The 19,635-nt window shown below is 43.5% G+C and overlaps 1 protein-coding gene across 2 annotated transcripts in view; it reads right to left on the reverse strand.

The window, feature by feature from the left end:
- POFUT3 (protein O-fucosyltransferase 3) overlaps positions 1 to 18,127 on the reverse strand; it is a 78,795-nt gene extending 60,668 nt beyond the window's left edge. The window contains exons 1-3 of one of the 2 annotated variants that reach the window (XM_077849104.1): positions 17,569 to 18,127; positions 9,212 to 9,439; positions 2,668 to 2,962 (exon numbers count right to left, since the gene is read on the reverse strand). In XM_077849104.1, the coding sequence (XP_077705230.1) occupies positions 2,668 to 2,962; positions 9,212 to 9,358 (442 nt within the window). In that variant the 5' untranslated portion in view covers positions 9,359 to 9,439; positions 17,569 to 18,127. Of the gene's footprint in view, positions 1 to 2,667; positions 2,963 to 9,087; positions 9,440 to 17,568 lie in introns of those variants that run through there. The other variant, XM_077849105.1, reaches the window with a different exon arrangement.
- Positions 18,128 to 19,635: the final 1,508 nt, after the last annotated feature.

The raw sequence follows: 19,635 nt of genomic DNA on the forward strand, positions 1-19,635 counted from the left end.
AAATAGGCTGACACCAAAGCACCTATCACTAAATTTCCAAACTGATGAAAAAGAATATTCTATATTTTTCCAGAGCAGGGATACAGGAGCAGAATACAAAGCAGGGGGAATAAAAATAGCTTTGGAGTCCCCAACAATAACATTAGAAGCTAGGAGACAGTGGGGAAACGTCTTTCAAATTCAGAAAGAAAAGAGTTTCCAACCTAGAATTCTATGCTGAGCCAAACCATGAGTGAAGGTTAAGGGTAAGATGAACACATTATCATACATACAAAGTCTCTGAAGACTTATCTTCCATAGACCTTTCTCAGACCACACTGAAGCAAAAATATAAACCAAGAGAGAGAAAAATGAGACATAAAAGAAACAGATGGAGCCTCTAGGTGGCTCAGTCAGTTAAGAGTCTGACTCTTGATTTCCGCTTAGGCCCTGGTCTTGGGGTCCTGAAATCAAGCCCCATGTCAAGCTCCCCACTCAGTGGGGAGTCTGCTGGGGATTCTCTCTCTCTTTCTACCCCCCACCCCATGTCCTCTATCTCTCTAATAAATAAATCTTTTTTTTTTTTAAAGAAACAAGGAAGCCAACACAAGAGTAAGGCACAGGAAGTCCACAGAACAATGGGGAGCCCGGACAGCACCTGTGTACCCAGCAAAAAGGGAACCACTCTAGAATGGAGCAGGTCAAGAATCTCCGGGAGACATGATATGTTACCTTTCTGTCTTATCCCTCTAACTTGCTTTTCCTCTTATATGGTTTCTGAAGTCTATCAATGTTGGAGGCTCATAGCTCCAGAATACTCATTTTCACTGTTGCATAGTGTCACACTGAATTTATGTATATTGCACTTCATTTGACTGATTTTCTTGTGTTGGACATATAGGTTATTTTAAAAACCATACTTAGGACAAACAACGCTACTATAAACAATCCATGTGCATGTGTGAGACTTCTTTCCTAGCAGTGTGGGATGATTTGGTATGAATTTACATCTACTGGATATTGCCAGGTCATTACCCAGAGTGGTCATATCACAGTAGCGGCCTTTTAAACAAAACCTTTTAACATGTTGTACATGCACATAGACCTCCAGCATTCCCAAATAATACGCTTAGATTTTACTTCTTGACTTTTCAGTTTTAGACAGTATATATGGATTCTTACTGTGGAAGAAGAATATTTAACTCTCTTTCCACATCCCTGCCCACCCCACTCAATTTCTGACCCCCATAGCCTTCCCCAAAAGCTGTACCATGTTGGATAGATTAGTATTCAGTGTTTACGTCATTGTGTCATCACAGTGAGCCATGCCATATGCTAAGGTGACATGTCCCCCACAGCCTGTTTGCCCTGGAGTAGCATCAGATAGTCTAAGAAATGTCTCACTATTAAAATCAATGGCTACATTAGAAACAATGAATACCCACCATTTGCTTCAACGTGGATAGAACTGGAGGGTATTATGCAGAGTGAAGTAAGTCAATCGGAGAAGGACAAACATCATATGGTTTCATTCATTTGAGGAATATAAAAAATAGTGAAAAGGATTATAGGGGAAAGGAGAGAAAATGAGTGGGAAATATCAGAGAGGGTGATGGAACATGAGAGACTCCCAACTCTGGGAAAAGAACAAGGAGTAGTGGAATGGGAGGTGGGCGGGGGTATGGGATAACTGTGTGACGGGCACTGAGGGGGGCACTTGACGGGATGAGCACTGGGTGTTATACTATATGCTGGCAAATTGAACTTCAGTAAATAAATAAACAAAAAATAAAAATTAAAAAATAAAATCAATGGCTACACTTGGCAAGGAGGTACAGCAGTGATGTGATGGCTGCTTCTCACCTCCAACAAGCGGAAACCAGACTCTCTTGCAGGCAGAGATCCCAGCCCAATCTCTAAAGGAAGAGTGTCAAGTCTCCCTCCTTCTCTCTCTCTCTCATACACAAACACGTACACACAAATACAGAGACACAGTCACACCACTCTGAAGCAGATTTGCTTTCATTGACTTCCTAACTGATCAACTTTGGCTATATTTGGTCGAGTCTGCTCATCTGTACCCCCTTGCCCCCACCACTCAGCACCCAGGAGCTCTGTATTTCCTGCCACTGTGAAATCTTGCTAACTTCCCCTTGCTGGGTTTGGTCATCCTCGGTCCCAGCAGGACATACAATCAGCCTCAGAAGTGATGAATACCAACTTACTCTTGAAAGTCAATGCAAAACATTGGCTGATGAATCTGACTAATGAAATAAAGAACACTGTGCTTAGTTAATGTCCTATTAAACATTCATCTGTCATGGTCATCAAAATCTCCTATTATCACAGGTGACATTCTGAATTGATATCAGCAACAGAATCAATATCCAATTCTCTGAATACTAAATCCAGTAAAGCACAGCATCCAACTGTGAAAAGGCAAGAGGAAATCTCTCCTCTTCCACAATTACCAAGCAGCCAGCCAACCACCTCTGTGTTGTTCAAGCTTATTTATTTATTGTATCTGCTAAATGCTCAGGCCTTACACAGAGCAAATGCAAAGAGAATCAGGCATGTCACAGTGTTTTCAAAGGGAACACCACCATCTCTTCTTGGGGAGGTAAAAATAAGTTAGCTTTGGAAGATGATGTCAGCAAGCAAAGGGATAAAAACAAAAGCCCTACTTACCATAGAAGAGGAATGCTTTGGTCATGGGATGATGTAGGTAGGTCCGGTTGATGGTGAAGAAACACTCATCTGCTCCGCACTGGCCTAACCTTCCAGTTTCCCCAGTCAAGGGGGACCACCAGAGCATGATGGGATAGCTATCAGTTTCCAGTTGGTTCTTCCGCTTCAAGATCAGTGTTTCTTTCCCAGGGAGTGGATAGAGATGTACAGGCTCCTCTTCCATTTTTGCATGTCCAGCTCGCAAATCAGAATTTTTAAACTTCTTCCTTTCAAATTTTCCCAGTTCAACCACGACCTGAGAGAAAAGACAAGGATTACAGAGTCGGACCGTTTCATTTCCTCTTGCATGTCTCCCATTCATCTTGAGGTTGGAGCCTCATATTAGTTTTCTATTGCTTCTTATAACAAATTTCCACAAAATCAGCAATTGAAAATACCACATTTATAGAGGTGTCTGTGTGGCTCACTCTGTTGAGCATCTGACTCCTGATTTCCACTCAGGTTGTGATGTTGGAGTCTTGCGATGGGGCCCTGCACTGGGGTCTGTGCTCAGTGGGGAGTCAGCCTGAGAGTCTCTCTCCTTCTGCCCCACCCCCCTGCTGTCTCTCTGAAATGGATAAATAAATCAAAGAAAGAAAGAAAGAAAGAAAGAAAGAAAGAAAGAAAGAAAGAAAGAAAGAAAGAAAGAAAGGAAGGAAGAAGAAAGAAAGAACACATTTATTGTTGCATGGTTCTGGAGGTAAGAAGTCTAACCCGGTCTCACTAGGCTAAAAGCAAGGTGTCAGCAGGGCTAAATTCTTCTCTGGAAGCTCTGGAGAACCCATTTTCTTGCTTTTCTATCTCTTAGAGCCATCCACCATTCTTGGCTCCTGCCCCTTCTGCATCCTCAAAGCCAGCAATGTTGTCTCTCTTTGATGCTTATTCTGTTGTCCAATCTCTGTCTGAACACAGCCAGGGAAGACTCTTAGCTTTTAAGTACTCACGTGATGACATCGGCCCCACACTGATAATTCTGGATAATTTCTTCATCTCAGAGTGTATTATCTTAATCCCATCTGCAAGGTTTCTTTTGCCATGTAAATTTACATATCCACAAATTCCAGAGATTAGGGTGTGTGTGGACAAAATATCTACCAGGAAAGATGCCTAATTCTACGAAACACATGCCAGCTACATTTTTCCATCTCACAGGTGTATATAGTATCTGGAAATAGTTTGGTCTTTTTAAAAATATTTTATTTATTTATTCATGAGAGACATGGAGAGAGAGGCAGAGACATAGGCAGAGGGAGAAGCAGACTCCCTGCAGAGAGCCCCATTTGGGACTTGATCCCAGGACCCCGGGATCATGACCTGAGCCAGAGGCAGGTGCCCTGAGCCATCCAGGTGCCTTTAGTTTGATCATTTAATGAAACCCATGAGAGTCAGGGCATTATCTGGCTATTACTCAAGATTACATTCTAAGGAGAATGAGTGATAAATTACCAATTGGTTTCTTTTTATTACAGTTAAATGAGTCTTAACACGGGTCTTATGTTTCTAATAATTTCCACTATGGCATCAAGTGAAGTATACCATGAGTACTGGGCTCCCTTCCATGTAAAACCATGTTTATTAAAAAAATAAATAAATAAAACCATGTTTATTTATTCGGGATGGTCTGGGTTACTGAATAGCCAGGCCATCAGTAACAGGCATCTAGAGGGCAGGGGGGCAGAGTAGAAATAGAGGGGCAGTTGTTCTCCAACAGTGCTGCCTTGTCATCAAACGTTAAGGTTTGATATTGATATGGCATTATAAAAATATGTTAGAGAAAGCAGTCTAAAAGTAGGAACTGGTCCATTCCATACATAATTGAAACGTTAAGTAGCCAGACTATGCACCAAAGAAAGCAGTGAAAAGAAGGCACATTTTAACGTATTAACTCCTTCCCCAGCCAGCAGAGAACATCTGTGTGGCCCCAGGCCCCATTCTCAGTAGCCTCGGTGATACCTTCTTTCTGCGCCTGCTGCCCCAGTGTCAAAAAAAGGGCCACTGCCCACTGATAGAGCCTGCAACTCCCTGGCAAAGGTCCATAATGTTCACTAGATTCTCTGAGGGATCCAAGGCCAAAAAAAAAAAAATCAAAAACCACTGGTGACAGCCAAGTAGTACTCCAAAAATAGCAAGAAATTATATTAGCTTTTAAAAAACCATGAATCATCTATGACACGAAAGTCAGCATTTTGACAGTAAAACAATCACTAAAATCTAAGTCTAGCCCCTACCAACAGCTTTGTCAGCATGTTTTTTTTTTTTTAAAGATTTTATTTATTTATTCCTGAGAGACACAAAGAGAGAGGCAGAGACACAGGCAGAGGAAGAAGCAGGCTCCCTGCAGAGAGCCTGATGTAGGACTCGTTCCCAGGACCCCAGGATCACCACCTGAGCCAAAGGCAGACGCTCAACCACTGAGCCTCTCAGGCACCGTGTCAGCATGTTCATGATAACAGAATGTGGCTACTCCCCAACGGCTTGATGGAATGGAGTGGACTTATAGTCAAAAACTCTGGATCTTTTCACTCCACCTCCTCCTGCAAATATACAACCAACTGTTGTGCCCGAGATTGCGAATCTGAGAAACCACCGAGGAGCCCACACCGATGCAAACACAAGAGGGTTTATTTACAAGCTCGAGCTTGGGTCCAAGTGTACAGGACACAGCGGAGCAGGGACTTGGACCCCGACACTAAGAGGCGTAGCAGCTTTATAGGGGCCAGTGGTCAATGGGATACGCAGAGAGTTGCACAGTCATGTTGGTCCACACGCAGGTGGCCGATTGAATTACATTTTACCCTAAAGTATCCATTTGAACTGGCCTATCACTGAGCCGATTTCCGATTAGGGCGTGCCCTGGGCTTGACTAGGGTGGGGCAGTGCCCTAAACAGGTCTGCACAAGGCAGGTGCAGCACAAAAAGGAGTCAGTCCTGCTCTGCTTGTCCAGGGGTAGGGAATTTTTGTTAAATTTCCTGGGTCCCACACCAACAACTTTAAAAAGAGACTTTGAGAAAACCACGGATAAAACTTCGAAGGCAGATTTCGCTCCACATTTCCAATCAAGGTCTACTATGTGAAGTATAAATTCATTTCCAACTAATAGGGATTGCTTTAGGTAGAGATATTTTTCTGCCAAAGAGCTTTAAAAAAAAATTTAGCCTCAGATATCACCACCAGGTGATAGGAAATAGGTGAGAGAGAGAAACATATTCAACAAAACTATGAGGATAAAATCAGCCAATCCAAAATCTGGGGAATTCAAAAGGACAAATGACCCAGTGTTTTCAACGAGCCCAGGACGTGGAATGAAAGGTGGTGGGACAGAGGAAACTTTTATACTAGAAAGAACAAAAAAAAACACAAAATTTGAGACATACCAGCTTAATGCAGTGTGCAGGATTTGTGTATTCCAGCTTCAAACCAACAAAAGACCTCTTTGAGATAACTGGGAAAATTTTAACATGGCCTAGTATATGGATGGTATGGATTAATTACTGTTTATTTTGTTGGGTGCAATCACAGTGATTTGGATATACTAAACTTTCAAAAGATCCCATATGTTAGAGCATCATTTTAAAGTAAATCCAGGTAAATAATACAAAGTCCTGGATTTGCTTTAAAATATTCCATACTGTATTCATGAAATATTATGCAACTAAAAAGTAAATAAAATTAAGAAACTAGGAGATCCCTGGGTGGCTCAGCAGTTTGGCGCCTGCCTTTGGCCCAGGGTGTGATCCTGGAGTCCTGGGATCGAGTCCCACGTCGGGCTCCCAGCATGGAACCTGCTTCTCTCTCCTCCTATGCCTGTGCCTCTCTCTTTCTCTCTCTACATCTATCATGAATAAATAAATAAATCTTAAAAAAATTGAAAATATATTTTAAAAAATAATTAAGAAACTAAAGATATATATATATATATATTTGCAAACAGTACATACAAACGCAAGTGGAAAATAATGTTTCAGATGAACAGTTTCCTCCAGGGAACCACAATGCTTCAGCTTAGCTGAAGGTCAGCATAACATTTTCAGGGTTAGATTATTTAGGAATTATGCTATCAGATCTGCTTTGGGCTGAACTGTATTCCCTCCAAAATTCATTTGTTGTAGTGCTAACCCCCACTACCTCTGAATGAGACTGAGTTACACTAGGTGATAGGGTCTTTAAAGAGGTCATTAAGTTAACATGGGGTCATCAGAGTAAACCCAAATCCAATAGGACTGATACCCTTATCAAAAGAGGACATTAGGACACACACAAGTACAGAGAGAAGACCAGGTGAGGACACAGGGAAAGAGCCATCCATCCACAAGTCCAAGGAGAGAGGCCTCAGAAGAGACAACTCTGCTTGCTGACACCTTGATCTTGTACTTTAGCCTCCAGAACTGTGAGAAAATATACCTCTGTTGCTTAAGCCACTCAATCTGTGGCTCCTATTATAGAAGCCCTAGCATGATTTTTTTTTTATTGGATCCTTTTTTACCGTACCTACTTGGCAACAAACCACCAGAAAGAGGAATGGTTCTAAATGTATGGGCATTATAGTTTCTCATGTACAGTGTTAAAAAAAAAATATAACACTGCTGAAACTCTGATCACTGAAGCATTTAATGCATCCATGTGGACAAGGAAACAGCCCAAACCATACTACTGGTGGCAAAATGAATCAAGATCCAGATGAGAGTTTAGCTTCAGTGATCATACTGCCCCTCATACTCTGGGAGCTTAGAAATGACATGCATACCAAAAACTTGGCAATGTCTTCTGACATCAACAGAAACACTCTTAGCTCAGACACAGCCATTCCTCATAACCCAAGGAAGTGCCAAGGTAATTGTCTGGTAAGATCAAAGCTCTCAAAGCTTCCTGCAGAAAGTAGAGAACTCCAGCTGCTCCTGTACAAGCAGGTTGTGGACACCCACAAGACAGACAAGGAAGGAGTCAAGTATTACCTCTGACCAGAATCCTGATCTGGTAACAAAAGGTGGTAGAAGTCCAGCACCAGACTGTCTGCCAAAGTCTTTTTATATGCATTACCTCATTCAATCTTAATCAAGAAGTAAAAGCCCAGGGGATGGGATGGGGTACCTGGGTGACGGGTATTCAGGAGGACATGTGATGGAATGAGCACGAAGTATTACAGATGAATCACAGACCCCCTCCCCCCTCTGAAACTAATAATAAACTATATGTTAACTAATTAAATTTAATTAAAAATAAATAAAATTAATAATTAAAGAAATAAAATAAGAAAAAGCCCAGAGGATACCTCTGTTTCCATCAGCCCCACATGTGACCTGCCCATATCCACAAATAATCTTTAAAAGTCTTTTGGAATTCAGAATGGACAGCTGGTGTTTGAACGCATCCAAACTATATCTGAATTCATACCTATACTTTTTCTAGCACTGTGTCATTTTTACTTTAATTTGAAATCAGTCAATGAACTTCAGAATCACCAACTAAATGAGATAGATGGCAGGGAGTGGGGGCACCTGGGTGGCTCAATGGTTGAGCATCTGCCTTTGGCTCAGGTCCTGATCCCGGGGTCCTGGGATCGAGTCCTACATCAGGCTCCCCATAGGGAGCCTGCTTCTCCCATTGTCTATGTCTCTGTCTCTCTGTGTGTGTCTCTCATGAATAAATAAATAAAATCTTAAAAAAATTTTTTTTTAAATAGGGCAGCCCAGGTGGCTCAGTGGTTTAGCACTGCCTTCGGCCCAGGGCATGATCCTGGAGACCCGGGATCTAGTCCTGCGTCGGGCTCCTTGCATGGAGCCTGCTTCTCCTTCTGCCTGTGTCTCTGCCTCTCTTGTCTCTCATGAATAAATAAACAAAATCTTTTTTAAAAATTTAAAAATAAATGAAATAAATGGGAAGACTAAAAAATGCTGCAGTTCCAACATTCACATTCAGTCTGTGGTCAAGTAGCATATGTCAAGAATGACAAATGTATTAACGCGGATGCTGGTTTTCTGCAGAACAGACCATCTTATTCTTAGAAAATACACAGGGCTTCTTCAAGAATGCCATCTTTCAGAAGTCATCGTGAAAGGGGACTTTGAGCAAGCCATCTAAATTTGACCCAGCAAGACGGACAGAGCTCTACTTTCTGTGCTCTTAGAACCAGGGCCCTACAAGAGTCACAAGTGGACTCCCCATCTCATTGATTTTGTTTCTACCCAATACACCCACTCACTAAAACCTCAGTTTCATCTATTAACAAAAAAAAAGTACTTCCCCTGCCGTAGACAGAAAATCCCCAATCCTGAGAGATTAAGCCAAAAGTAAAGTACTTGAAGAGAAGGGGAGCCGGGGTTGAGGGTGGGAAGGGTGGAATGGGTCAGGAATCAACACTAAGCAACCCAAATTCTTGCTACCTGGAGTGTGACAAGCAGAAAGACTGTGGCTGTGATGCATAGGCAAGAAGCCAAAAGCCTCCTCCTCTGAATCCACACCATGCTGCCCGGCCCTGGGTGACTGACAGAGGGCAGGCCTGGTTACCAGGTGTTCTCGAGTCGGCCCACAGCCCAAGACAACTTCACGCAGAGGAACCATCTGGGTGCCAATTTCTTCCACTGTCATTCCTGCTGGGACCTGGTCTCCATGAAGGATTGAGATCCGAGGTTCTGCGCGGGTCTGGCTTGGCATCGAGAGGGAACAGCATGCAGTCGTCTTAAGCTATCATCAGAGCAGCTGGAGATTCTTCAAACCAGAAGGCGTCAAAAAATTCTGTAACAAATGAATAATCTTTTAGCCATAATGCAGAAGATTTAATAAATGTGGTCTTTCAGGGTTGTCACACAGACAGCCGACATTTTAAAACTAAAAGGAACCTTTGAGAGCCTACATACTTTACTCCTAGATAATGAAACCAAAACCAGAGAGGGACAGTGACTTGGTCAAGGTCACACAGCACATGAGAAGACTATGACAGGTCCACAATTAGGTCCTGAATCTAAATTTCTGTTTCCACTTAATTTTCTCTGCCATCATCCACAAATCACTTACATGGAATCACTTCCTAGGTTTCAAAGGAGTAGAAAAGTGGAATAGAAATTACCACAATTGGGGCTCCTGGGTGGCTCAGTTGGTTAAGCGTCTAGCTTGGTTTCAGCTGAGGTCATGATCTCAGGGTTGTGAGACCAAGCTCTGGGTTGGGCTCTGCGCTCAGCAGGGAGCCTGCTTAAGATTCTCTCTCTCCCTTTACCTCCCCCATGCATGCTCTCTCTCTCTCTCTCTCAAAACTGAAAAAAATTACCAAGATTATCCACCCACTCCTGTAAAAATTAGGAAGATACTAAATAAAAGTTTCAGGCTTGGTTTGAAAATAGATCATGATCAACTGACCCAAACTTTCCCTAAGGAAAACAACTTCAGCCACAACATAAGGAATTCTGATTATTGATGTATTTGTTCAGTCTTTTATGGCAAGTGTAACAAAGCAGTGGGTTGTGTGAGCAATATGATTCTCTGTAAGTTCTGAAATAAGATTTCCATCTGTCTGGAATGTATGATCTTTTCAAAAAGTTTAAAGATGAACTAAAGAGTTCCTAAGAATGCCTTTTATTCCCAGGGTTCTGTGCAGTCAAATGTCTTGGTCAAATGACCCAGTGGAGTTTCAGAATACAGCAAGGATCAACATTCCTGAGTCAGCTTTACAGGACTCCAAAACCTGGTTCTGAGATCTGATTGAACATCTCCCAGATATAAAGATATAATTAGAAATATAAAAATGAGGGCACCTGGATGGCTCAGTCAGTTAAACATCTGCCTTCTGTTCAGGTCATGATCTCGGGGTCCTGGGATCAAGCCCCCACATCAGGCTCCCTGCTTGGTGGGGACCCTGCTTCTTCCTCCCCCTCTACCTGCTGCTCCCCCTGCTTGTGCTCTCTGTCAAATTAATTAATTTAAAAAAAGAAGTATATAAATGATATAGAATTCTGGTTAAAAACATTGGCCTTATAGGTGTACTTCCCTCTAGTGCATCTACCTTGATTTACTCCCTAAGTCCAGGATAAGTTCCTCAAGCAACAAAATGACTCTTGCTTTCAGAAATCACTGATGCTGTGTTTTTCCTCTGTTACCCACGGAACTCCTGCAATCCACAGTGACTAAGAGGAAAGGCTCTCGAGTCAGCCCTCTAGGATGCAAATCTCAACTCCCCAGCTGGTTTAACCTAGCCTCTCAATATCTCAATTTCCAAAACGTAGACAACAAGGGTGCCTAATCAGGAAGTTATTGAGCTTTATATGAGATAAGAATACTAGAAGACTTATTTCAGAGTGTGGTGCATAGATGTCCAATAAACCTTTTGCTATCTTATTTTTAATTATTAATTACAATTTTTAATTATACTTTTAAGTGTAAACTGAAGCTCAATTCATATAAAGTATGTTGCTGCCCAATAAACCGGAACTTCAGAAAGAGAAACATCCACTTTGCCAAAGAAAAGTAGATCGCTAATATTTGTTGAGTGACCTATTGTAAGCAAGGCCCTTCCTAAGTGCTCAGCATGCATGAGATCATTCGACCCTCCCACAACTCTATGAAGGAGCAATTGTCCTCATTTTTAGGGATGAGAAAACCAAATTTGAATAATGTCACTTATCCAACACTACAATTTCGATAAGTACTACAACCAGAAACTAGTCACACTCCAAGGTTCATGCATCCTTTTATATTTTTTAACACTAAGACTATGAAATTCCCACCCAATAATACTAACACAGATTATTCATCTTAATCAGAGTGGAAAAAAAACTGTATACAATCACCCTCCATCAGCCAGTATACCAGAGAAAAAAGTAACAAAAATCTCTAAGAACCTGAAAAGTGTCTTCCCGTCTACTCAGTTGATGCTAGTAGCTATTAACTACCTAAAATGTGGAGATAGCACGTAGGGTTTCAATCCTAGCTCTGCCATTTATACATAATACAAGTTTGGACAAGTTACTAAATCTAAGCTTCGGTTTCTTCACAGTAAAAACTAAACGTTACCTGTCATTATTTCTTTGCCTTGCATAACAGGAAGGCAATCCAATTTCTGTTTTATATGCACAGGCAATTTATTATAGACATAATTAATGTACTCTGCATTAGGTAATGAAATATTACCACCTTAAGTGGGTATAAAACTCTATCATCTTCAGAAGATTTTAACATATATCATTCCACTCAATCTTATGGAAAATCACTTTGTAAAGTAAGCAAGGTAGGTTTTATTCTTGGTTCCCACAAATAAGGAAACTGAGCCTCTGTAAGTTTAAGTGATAGGCCCAAGATCGTAATTTTGAAAGGTTAAAGTGGGTCTAGAGATCAGGTCACCTGTCTCCAGGCACCCAGGAAAGGAAAGAGGTGAGGGAAACAGTGACCTCTTGTTAGGGTCAGTAATAAAGGAAAACAAAAGATAGGAAGAGAATGGGAAGACAGAGTTTGGGATATTTTTACAGCTACCACAATGCTCTCCTAGAGTCTGTCCTAAGTAGGGCCTTTTTAAGTCTTTCCATGGCTTACAACAGAATAATTTAAGGTTACAAATTCCCTTTCATCCAAAGAATCTTGATTTAGCTTATACTCCCAAAGCCAGGGGTATAATGAGGTCTCAGGGACCCAGCTGTGGTTAAATACCCACCACCATCCTAGAGAATAGAGCCAGTTAGTATAGATGGTATTACAATTTATAGCATGCAGCAACCAGCCAGACGTTGAAGCACATCAATCTAATATATGGTATCAATTACCCAGGAGCCTGTCATCCAGTAACCAGTCCCCGCACTGGTGGGACAGATGGGCTTGGAGAGCGTGGTGAAAGTCAGTAAGCACCATGCAATGGGACTCCAGGAGGAAAGCAGCTCCCTCCTGTTTCATCACCTCCTGCAAGGTGAATCTCAGAATCCACCAGGAAGATGCCCCAGAACCCTCCTTGCCTGGTGAAGCAATGTGTGTTTGTTCAGACAACCATGGTAGGTAACATCTGAAACGGACGCTCGCTAACCAACCTTCTTGACCCTGGAGCTGAGCTCCTGAAATGCAGTTTTCAGCTTGTGTGCACTGCCTGGGGCTGGCCATCTGCTGCCCAGAGTGGAGTCTGAAGCTCAGCGTGACTACCTCACACTCCTGCAAGCACTAGTCTATCAAAACCGGCAGTACCTTCACCCTAAAAGAATTTCAAATTTCTCCATTTTGTTTTGAATTAAAACAGACAGAGGAGAGATCTTAAGGCAAATTAGCAGTCTAAGGATGCCAGCTTCCAATTTCAGCCTTGCAGTGCCAGTCCAAAGTACAGGGTAAGGGTCTCAGAAATGGGACTCAGGAGATGATTTCTACCCTGCATCTTTGAGGATAAAGTGAGAAGGTAACCAACCCTAGGAGATGTGCAAGGTGTTCTGAGCCAGACAAATTGTGTGTCTCTATCTTTCCTCCCTGTCCCCGTGGCAGGGGGAAAGAGGCGAGCAGCAGATGCTGGGAGCTCTTAGAAGGCTCCTTTGATCATCTCTCCTCTAGAAATTGGTGTGTCAGTTGAGTTAAAAAAGCAACCGACTGTCTAAATAGAGCTTAAGGTTATACCAGGGAGAGTCTTTAAAAGGAATGTATCTAATTACCAGGCTTAGATTATACCCACTAAGGTGTAATTTCTCAAGTAGGTTTGACTCTTTCAAAATATGTTTTCATTTTATAATGTATAAATCCTCACACTATCCCTCAAACATGGCTGTCCTGAGAAAGACAGATCATGGTAGGCTGGTGGGAAGGTCTACGGGCCTTTGGACAACTCTCCAGGTGTTTTTAATCAGTCCCTTCAACTACTTGTCCTCTGCAATACTCCTCTTTTTTTTTTTTTTTTTTTAAGATTTTATTTAACACGAGATGAGCACTGACTGGGTATTATGTGTTGGCAAATTGAATTTAGATTTTAAAATATATATTTTATTTATTTATTTGAGAGAGAAAGTGTGTACAAACAGGGGGAACAGCAGAGCTGAGCCGGGAGCCCTGACGTGGGGCTCAATCCCAGGACCCTGGATCATAAGCTGAGCCAAAAGCAGACGCTTATCCGCTTAACCGACTGAGCCACCCAGGCGCCCCAACACTCCTCTTTCATTCCTATTTGGTTTCTTCAAAACCCTGACAACTGGTGTTCCTACCAGTCTGACCCCTGGCACTCTCCATTTGACTGTAGTTGTTTCTGGAATGTAAACTGGATCTCTTTCCTCTGATTAAAATCCATCAGTGGCTTCCCACAGATTTCAAGATAAAGATCAAATGCATTAGCTTAGAAAACAAGACTCCCTGGACTCTGCCCTACTTCTCCAGCTTCCACCACAACATACCTTTTGTTCTGACTATTCCTGGAATGTAGCTTCCTGTTGTGTGCTCTAGTCCCTACCTATAACCACATCTCTTTCACTATCCTAGCCATTCTCCTAGACGGTCCAGGCCACCTGTGCTGGCAAGCCTTACCCCTTCCAATGCCAAGTTGGGAGATGTAGGTCCCTATCATTGTGCTTGTTTCTATCACAGCAGTGGAAAGAATGCAGGAGGCTGGGAGAGTTCAGGAAATTTTCTAAAGTCATTTTATTGGATGCATATAACACAATTGTTGAATGTTAAAAAGTTGACGTACTCTGTTAACTTGCAGACTTCCTTGGTGTCTGTGCCTGTTGCTTGGGTACCTGGTGAACATGGCATGGTAGTTCCAGTTTCCATGTTCCTACAATTTTCTTTTTCATTTTTTTAAGAATTTTTATTTATTTATTCATGAGAGACACAGAGAGAGAGGCAGAGACATAGGCAGAGGGAGAAGCAGACTTCCTGCGAGGCGACGGATTCGGGACTGGATTCCAGGACCCCAGGATCACGACCTGAGCTGAAGGCAGATGCTCAACCACTGAGCAACCCATATGCCCCCTCCAATTTTCTTTCTTTATTTATTGGTGTTCGTTTTCCTCCTTTTTAAATAGACTTCATATCTTGCTAAGCATTTATTTTTACTAGAGTGCTTAGATTTGCAGATTGCAGATTTCTATCTGGGAAGGTCATGCTCTTCCACCAAGCACACCTTTCAGGTGAGACAGATAAAGAATAAGGAGATAAAGGAATACTAGCCATCTCATGAGGCAAGGCTGGTGATTAACGGTGGGGAGGGGAATAGAATTTGCAGCCTGAGACCTTCACATCTCCCTTATAGAACTTAAGATGATGCCATTCTTAAACTCTTAAATTCTGGCCATGCTGAAGCATTCAGATTATGCAGTATTAATTAATACAATCTCATTTAGTGGGTCTACTTAACATAGAAACTAAATTAAAACATACCCAGACCAAAAAAAAAAAAAAAAAAAAACACCCAGAAAAGACTGATATGAAGCCCCAAATAAAAGCATTCAAAAAGAATATTTTTTTTAATGGAGGTGAGGGCACAATATTGAAGATCTTGTCCTGCACTAAGAATTTAAGAATTTAGCCAGCTCCTGAAGAGCAATACCTTCTCATCTTTTTCCTTTAAGATCTTCTTAGTAACTGTTCTTTCTCCAAGAAGGGTTTATTGGTTATAATGTAACAACCTTCCTACCTGGCAAAAGATTTGAATTAAAATCCTTCATCTGAAAAAAAAAATCCTTTATCTTCCTTTCATCATTTACCTAATCATGAATGAGGCACTGGTTAAATAATATCAACACAGTAAGGCTAAGACTTCACATGTCCAAAGACAAAGGGCTGAACCAGGTGATCTCCTGAGGTCTCATCCCAAAATGAAGCTCTCTGATCCCACAAATAGTGTCCAGGAGCAAAAACTCTCCATAGAAGAAAGACTGATCAAGTAAAGAGACCATGACCAAGACAATTTGAGTCATGATAAACTAAGATTTCTGTAAATATAAAGAAATATTTCTATATAACAAGCTTAGGATTACTTCATCTTCATTCTCTGTTATAGTAATTCAGCATTAACTTTTGAAAACTCAAATTTTATTCTCAAAGAATATCTGAAAAACATTGTAGATAAAGACTTTTTTTTAATGTTTAACAACCCATGTTCAGTAACACTAATAATGTTCATTGGGAAGTGCTGGTAATTGAATTAGGTACTGCATTTCCACTGAAATCAACACTCTATATTCCACATTTAGAAAGCACTTAAACATGGGTTGGAAATGTCCGCATTTGAGCAATACTCACATATATGAATAATATTATTATTTGTCCAGACTATGTCCTTGTTCTTTATTTTCTAAATTTAACGCTAGTTTGAATTTTTAAAAATATACTGTTTGTAGGATATACACTTCTTTAAAATGAATAATAAAATATAAGCCATAATCACAGTAATAGTTAAGGCTGTGTATTTAATTCACTGTTACACACTGCCATCTAGCAGGAAGCCAGCAAAGGAAGAGTTACTACGGCAGTTTCAAAAACGGAGCAGACCTTAAGGAACGTCTGACGCCAGGACATTGCCTGTGGCTTGCAGACGGAAGGAGAAAGTTCTGAAATTGAGTGCTTCTAGATTGGTGACTCTGCCACTTTAGTGTGCAAATACCCGGGGATGCTTATTCAATGCGATAGCCATGACCCACCTGAGAGCCCTCCCTCTGAGGGACCACGGGGTGTACAGAAACAATGCCCTAGTTGTAGGGTGACATCACTAGCAAGCCCAAGATTGGTCATGAGCTCCTGGGTTGTCTCAAGGTGAGGGAAGGAAGGGCGTACAAAGAAAACGAGGTCAACGAGGTCGTGAAGACCAACTTGCCATACAGAACACTGGAGGAGGCCAGAGCCCGCACACTCCGCAAACGAAGTCAACCAGCCAAGTCACCGCAACGCATCTGAGGGAGCTGAGGCCGTGACCAGGGGGCAGTCTGTTGGAGCTGTGATGCTAAGGAAAACAGTCATTTTGCATGACACTTGTTACATAGTAAAGAATCATTAAAAGATTCCCAGGAGGGGATATCTGGGTGGCTCAGGGGTTGAGCATCTGCCTTCAGCCCAGGGCGTGATCCCAGGGTCCTGGGATGAGTCAGTCCCTCCACCCCCCACTCCCGCCCCATCGAGCTCCCTGCACGGAGCCTGCTGCTCCCTCTGCCTGTGTCTCTGCCTCTCTCTCTCTCTGGGTCTCTCATGAATAAATAAATAAAATCTTAAAAAAAAAAAAAAAAAAAAAAAAAAGATGCCCGGGAAATGAAAATGACATCTGTGTTATCTCTCCGTCTTCTACAAAATGCGTTTTATTCTGGAGGCGCTAATGGGGTACAAGGATAGGGAAGAAATGGATTGCGGATGGATAACCAAAGCCGGCCCTTCTGGGGGCTCTCCACACCCATCCACGTACACCCCAACACACACACTCCAGGGACACACACACACACCCCAGGGCATTTTTCTCCTTTCAATCCGCGACGCTCCTCTGGCTGGGCGGTCAGAACCGCTCCCACGTGAGCACACAACTCCAGCAACAAGTGATTCCCCGTGAACGTGGGCGGGGGAGCAACCCGCAGCCCCCGGGGCGGGGCTCGGCTCCGGGGCCGGCGGGCGGCGCGGGGGCGGCGGAGGGGAGCGGCCTGACCTGCCGGGTCGCCCGCGCCCCCCCCCCGCGCCCCCCCGCGCCTCCCCGGGCTCCTGCGCGGCCCCGGCCTCCCGCCTGCGCTTTTCAGCCCCGAGGAGGTTTCCCTCGCGGGCAGCGGCCCCGAGAGCGCCGCCTGGGGCTTCCCGAAACGGACCCGGCTCCCTTCCCGGCGCACAAGCCCGTCTTTCCCTCCGACACGCTCGCTCGGGCACAGCGGCGGGGACGCGGAGCGCGCGGGGGCTGCCCGGCTGCCCGGCCCGGGGCCGCCCGACGGGACGCGGCGCCTCCCACTCACCTCGGCCTCGGGGAGGAGGCCGGCTCCGCGGCCCGCAGCCCCGCCGACTTGCACTTTCAGTTCGCGCCCTGCCCGAGCTGGGCCGAAGACTCGGAGAGGAGCTTGGGAAGGGGGGGCTGACGGCCCGCCCGCCCGGGCCCGCGATCCTCCATCCGGGTTTTCCCCGGTGCCGGCCTGGGAGCCGGGGGCCGGGGTTCCCGGGAGCCCGCGGGCCTCCCCTCGCTGGGGCCAGGCCGGCTGCGCCGAGCTCCCGGGACGCTCCTGCCAGTCTCCTGAGTGGGTCGTGGGACGCTTCTCGGACTCGGCTAGCACGAGGCCGCTCCCGAGTCACCTGTGCAGGAAAGCCGAGAACACGGTAAGCGAGCAGAGACCCGGGTGCCTTTAATCAGGTCCCCCGCTAGGTAGACGGAGCAGGATGGCCATTTGCCCGTGAAAATGTCCAGCAGGCGACTGAATTCCAAAATCGGAGAACCCAACTCCAAATTCGGAGAACGCAGCTAGGATTAGATTTAGAACCCAGCCTGCAGGGAGGTGATAAACGTAGGGAGGTAACGCAAGACCTTGGCCGAGCCAGGGCTAGGGTGAGGCAAGTGAGGCGTCCGGGGCTCAAAGTAGGAGACCTGACTGGGCCATGCTGAGTGCGGGGCACCCTTGCAGGAACCTAGAGTCATCGCGGCCCTAGGCCTGCCTCACAGTACCCCTGGCCCTGAGAGTTCAGTTCCAGCGCCAAGCACCTCAATTAACTTCTCTACAGAAACTGCTTAATAATATTATCAATTTCAAGAAACACCGAAAACAAAGGAAAAGCTTGATAAATTGGTTATCATCACAGAAGGCAAATTCTGTTCATCATAGACACTATTGGTAGAAAGGAAGACAATCCAGAGTAAAAGATATTTGCCGTAGACTTATCTAAGAAAGAATTTATATCCAGGATGTAGCCAAGAATGCCTATAATTCAATAAGAAAGAATCAAAACAGTGACCTAATAAAAATCTCCCCTGGGGGGCTCAGTCGTTAAGCATCTGCCTTTGGGCTCAGGTGATGATCCTAGAGTTCTGGGATCCAGTCCTGCATCAGGCTCCCTACTCAGTGTGGAGTCTGCTTCTCCCTCTACCCCTCACCCTGCTTGTGCTCCCTCTTTCTCTCTCACTTTCTTTCTCTGTATCTCAAATAAATAAATAAAATCTTTAAAAAAAAATCTCCTCTGGGGAGGAAGGAACTAAAGACCTACCAAGACTTATCAAGGAAGACTCTGAAGCCAGTAAGTATGTGAAAAAATGCTTAACTACTTTTGTCATCAGAGAAATGCAGATTAACACAACACTTATATACTACTACACATCTGCCCATCCCAAAATTAGCATGGAACCACAAAAGATCTGGAATAGCCAAAGTAATCTTGAGAAGAGCAAAACTGGAGGTATTACAATCCCAGATTTCAAGATATAAAAGCTAGAGTAATCAAAACAGTATGGTAGTAGCATAAAAATAGCCACATAGGGGATCCCTGGGTGGCGCAGCGGTTTGGCACCTGCCTTTGGCCCAGGGCACCATCCGGAAGACCTGGGATCGAATCCCACGTCGGGCTCCCGGTGCATGGAGCCTGCTTCTCCCTCTGCCTGTGTCTCTGCCTCTCTCTCTCTCTCTGTGTGACTATCATAAATAAATTTAAAAAAAATAGCCACATAGGTGAATGGAACAGGATAGAGAGCCCATGAATGAAAGTTGTTACAATAAATGGTGTTAGGAAAACTGGACAGCTACCTACAAAACAATGAAACTGGACCACTTTCTTACACTATACACAAAAATAAACTCAAAATGGATTAAAGACCTAAATATGAGACCCAAAACCATAAAACTCCTGAAAGAAAACATAAGCAGCAATCTCTTGGACATTGCCCTTAGCAACATATATTTATGGGTATGTCTCCTGAGGCAAGGGAAACAAAAGCAGAAAATAAACAATTGGGACCACGTCAAAATAAAAAGCTTTTAATAGCAGAGGAAACCATCAATGAAGCAAAAAGCCAACCTAGTGAATGTAGAAGATATTTGCAAATG

This window comes from Canis aureus, chromosome 15, assembly GCF_053574225.1.
Source record: "Canis aureus isolate CA01 chromosome 15, VMU_Caureus_v.1.0, whole genome shotgun sequence".
Classification (NCBI taxonomy): Eukaryota; Metazoa; Chordata; class Mammalia; order Carnivora; family Canidae; genus Canis; species Canis aureus.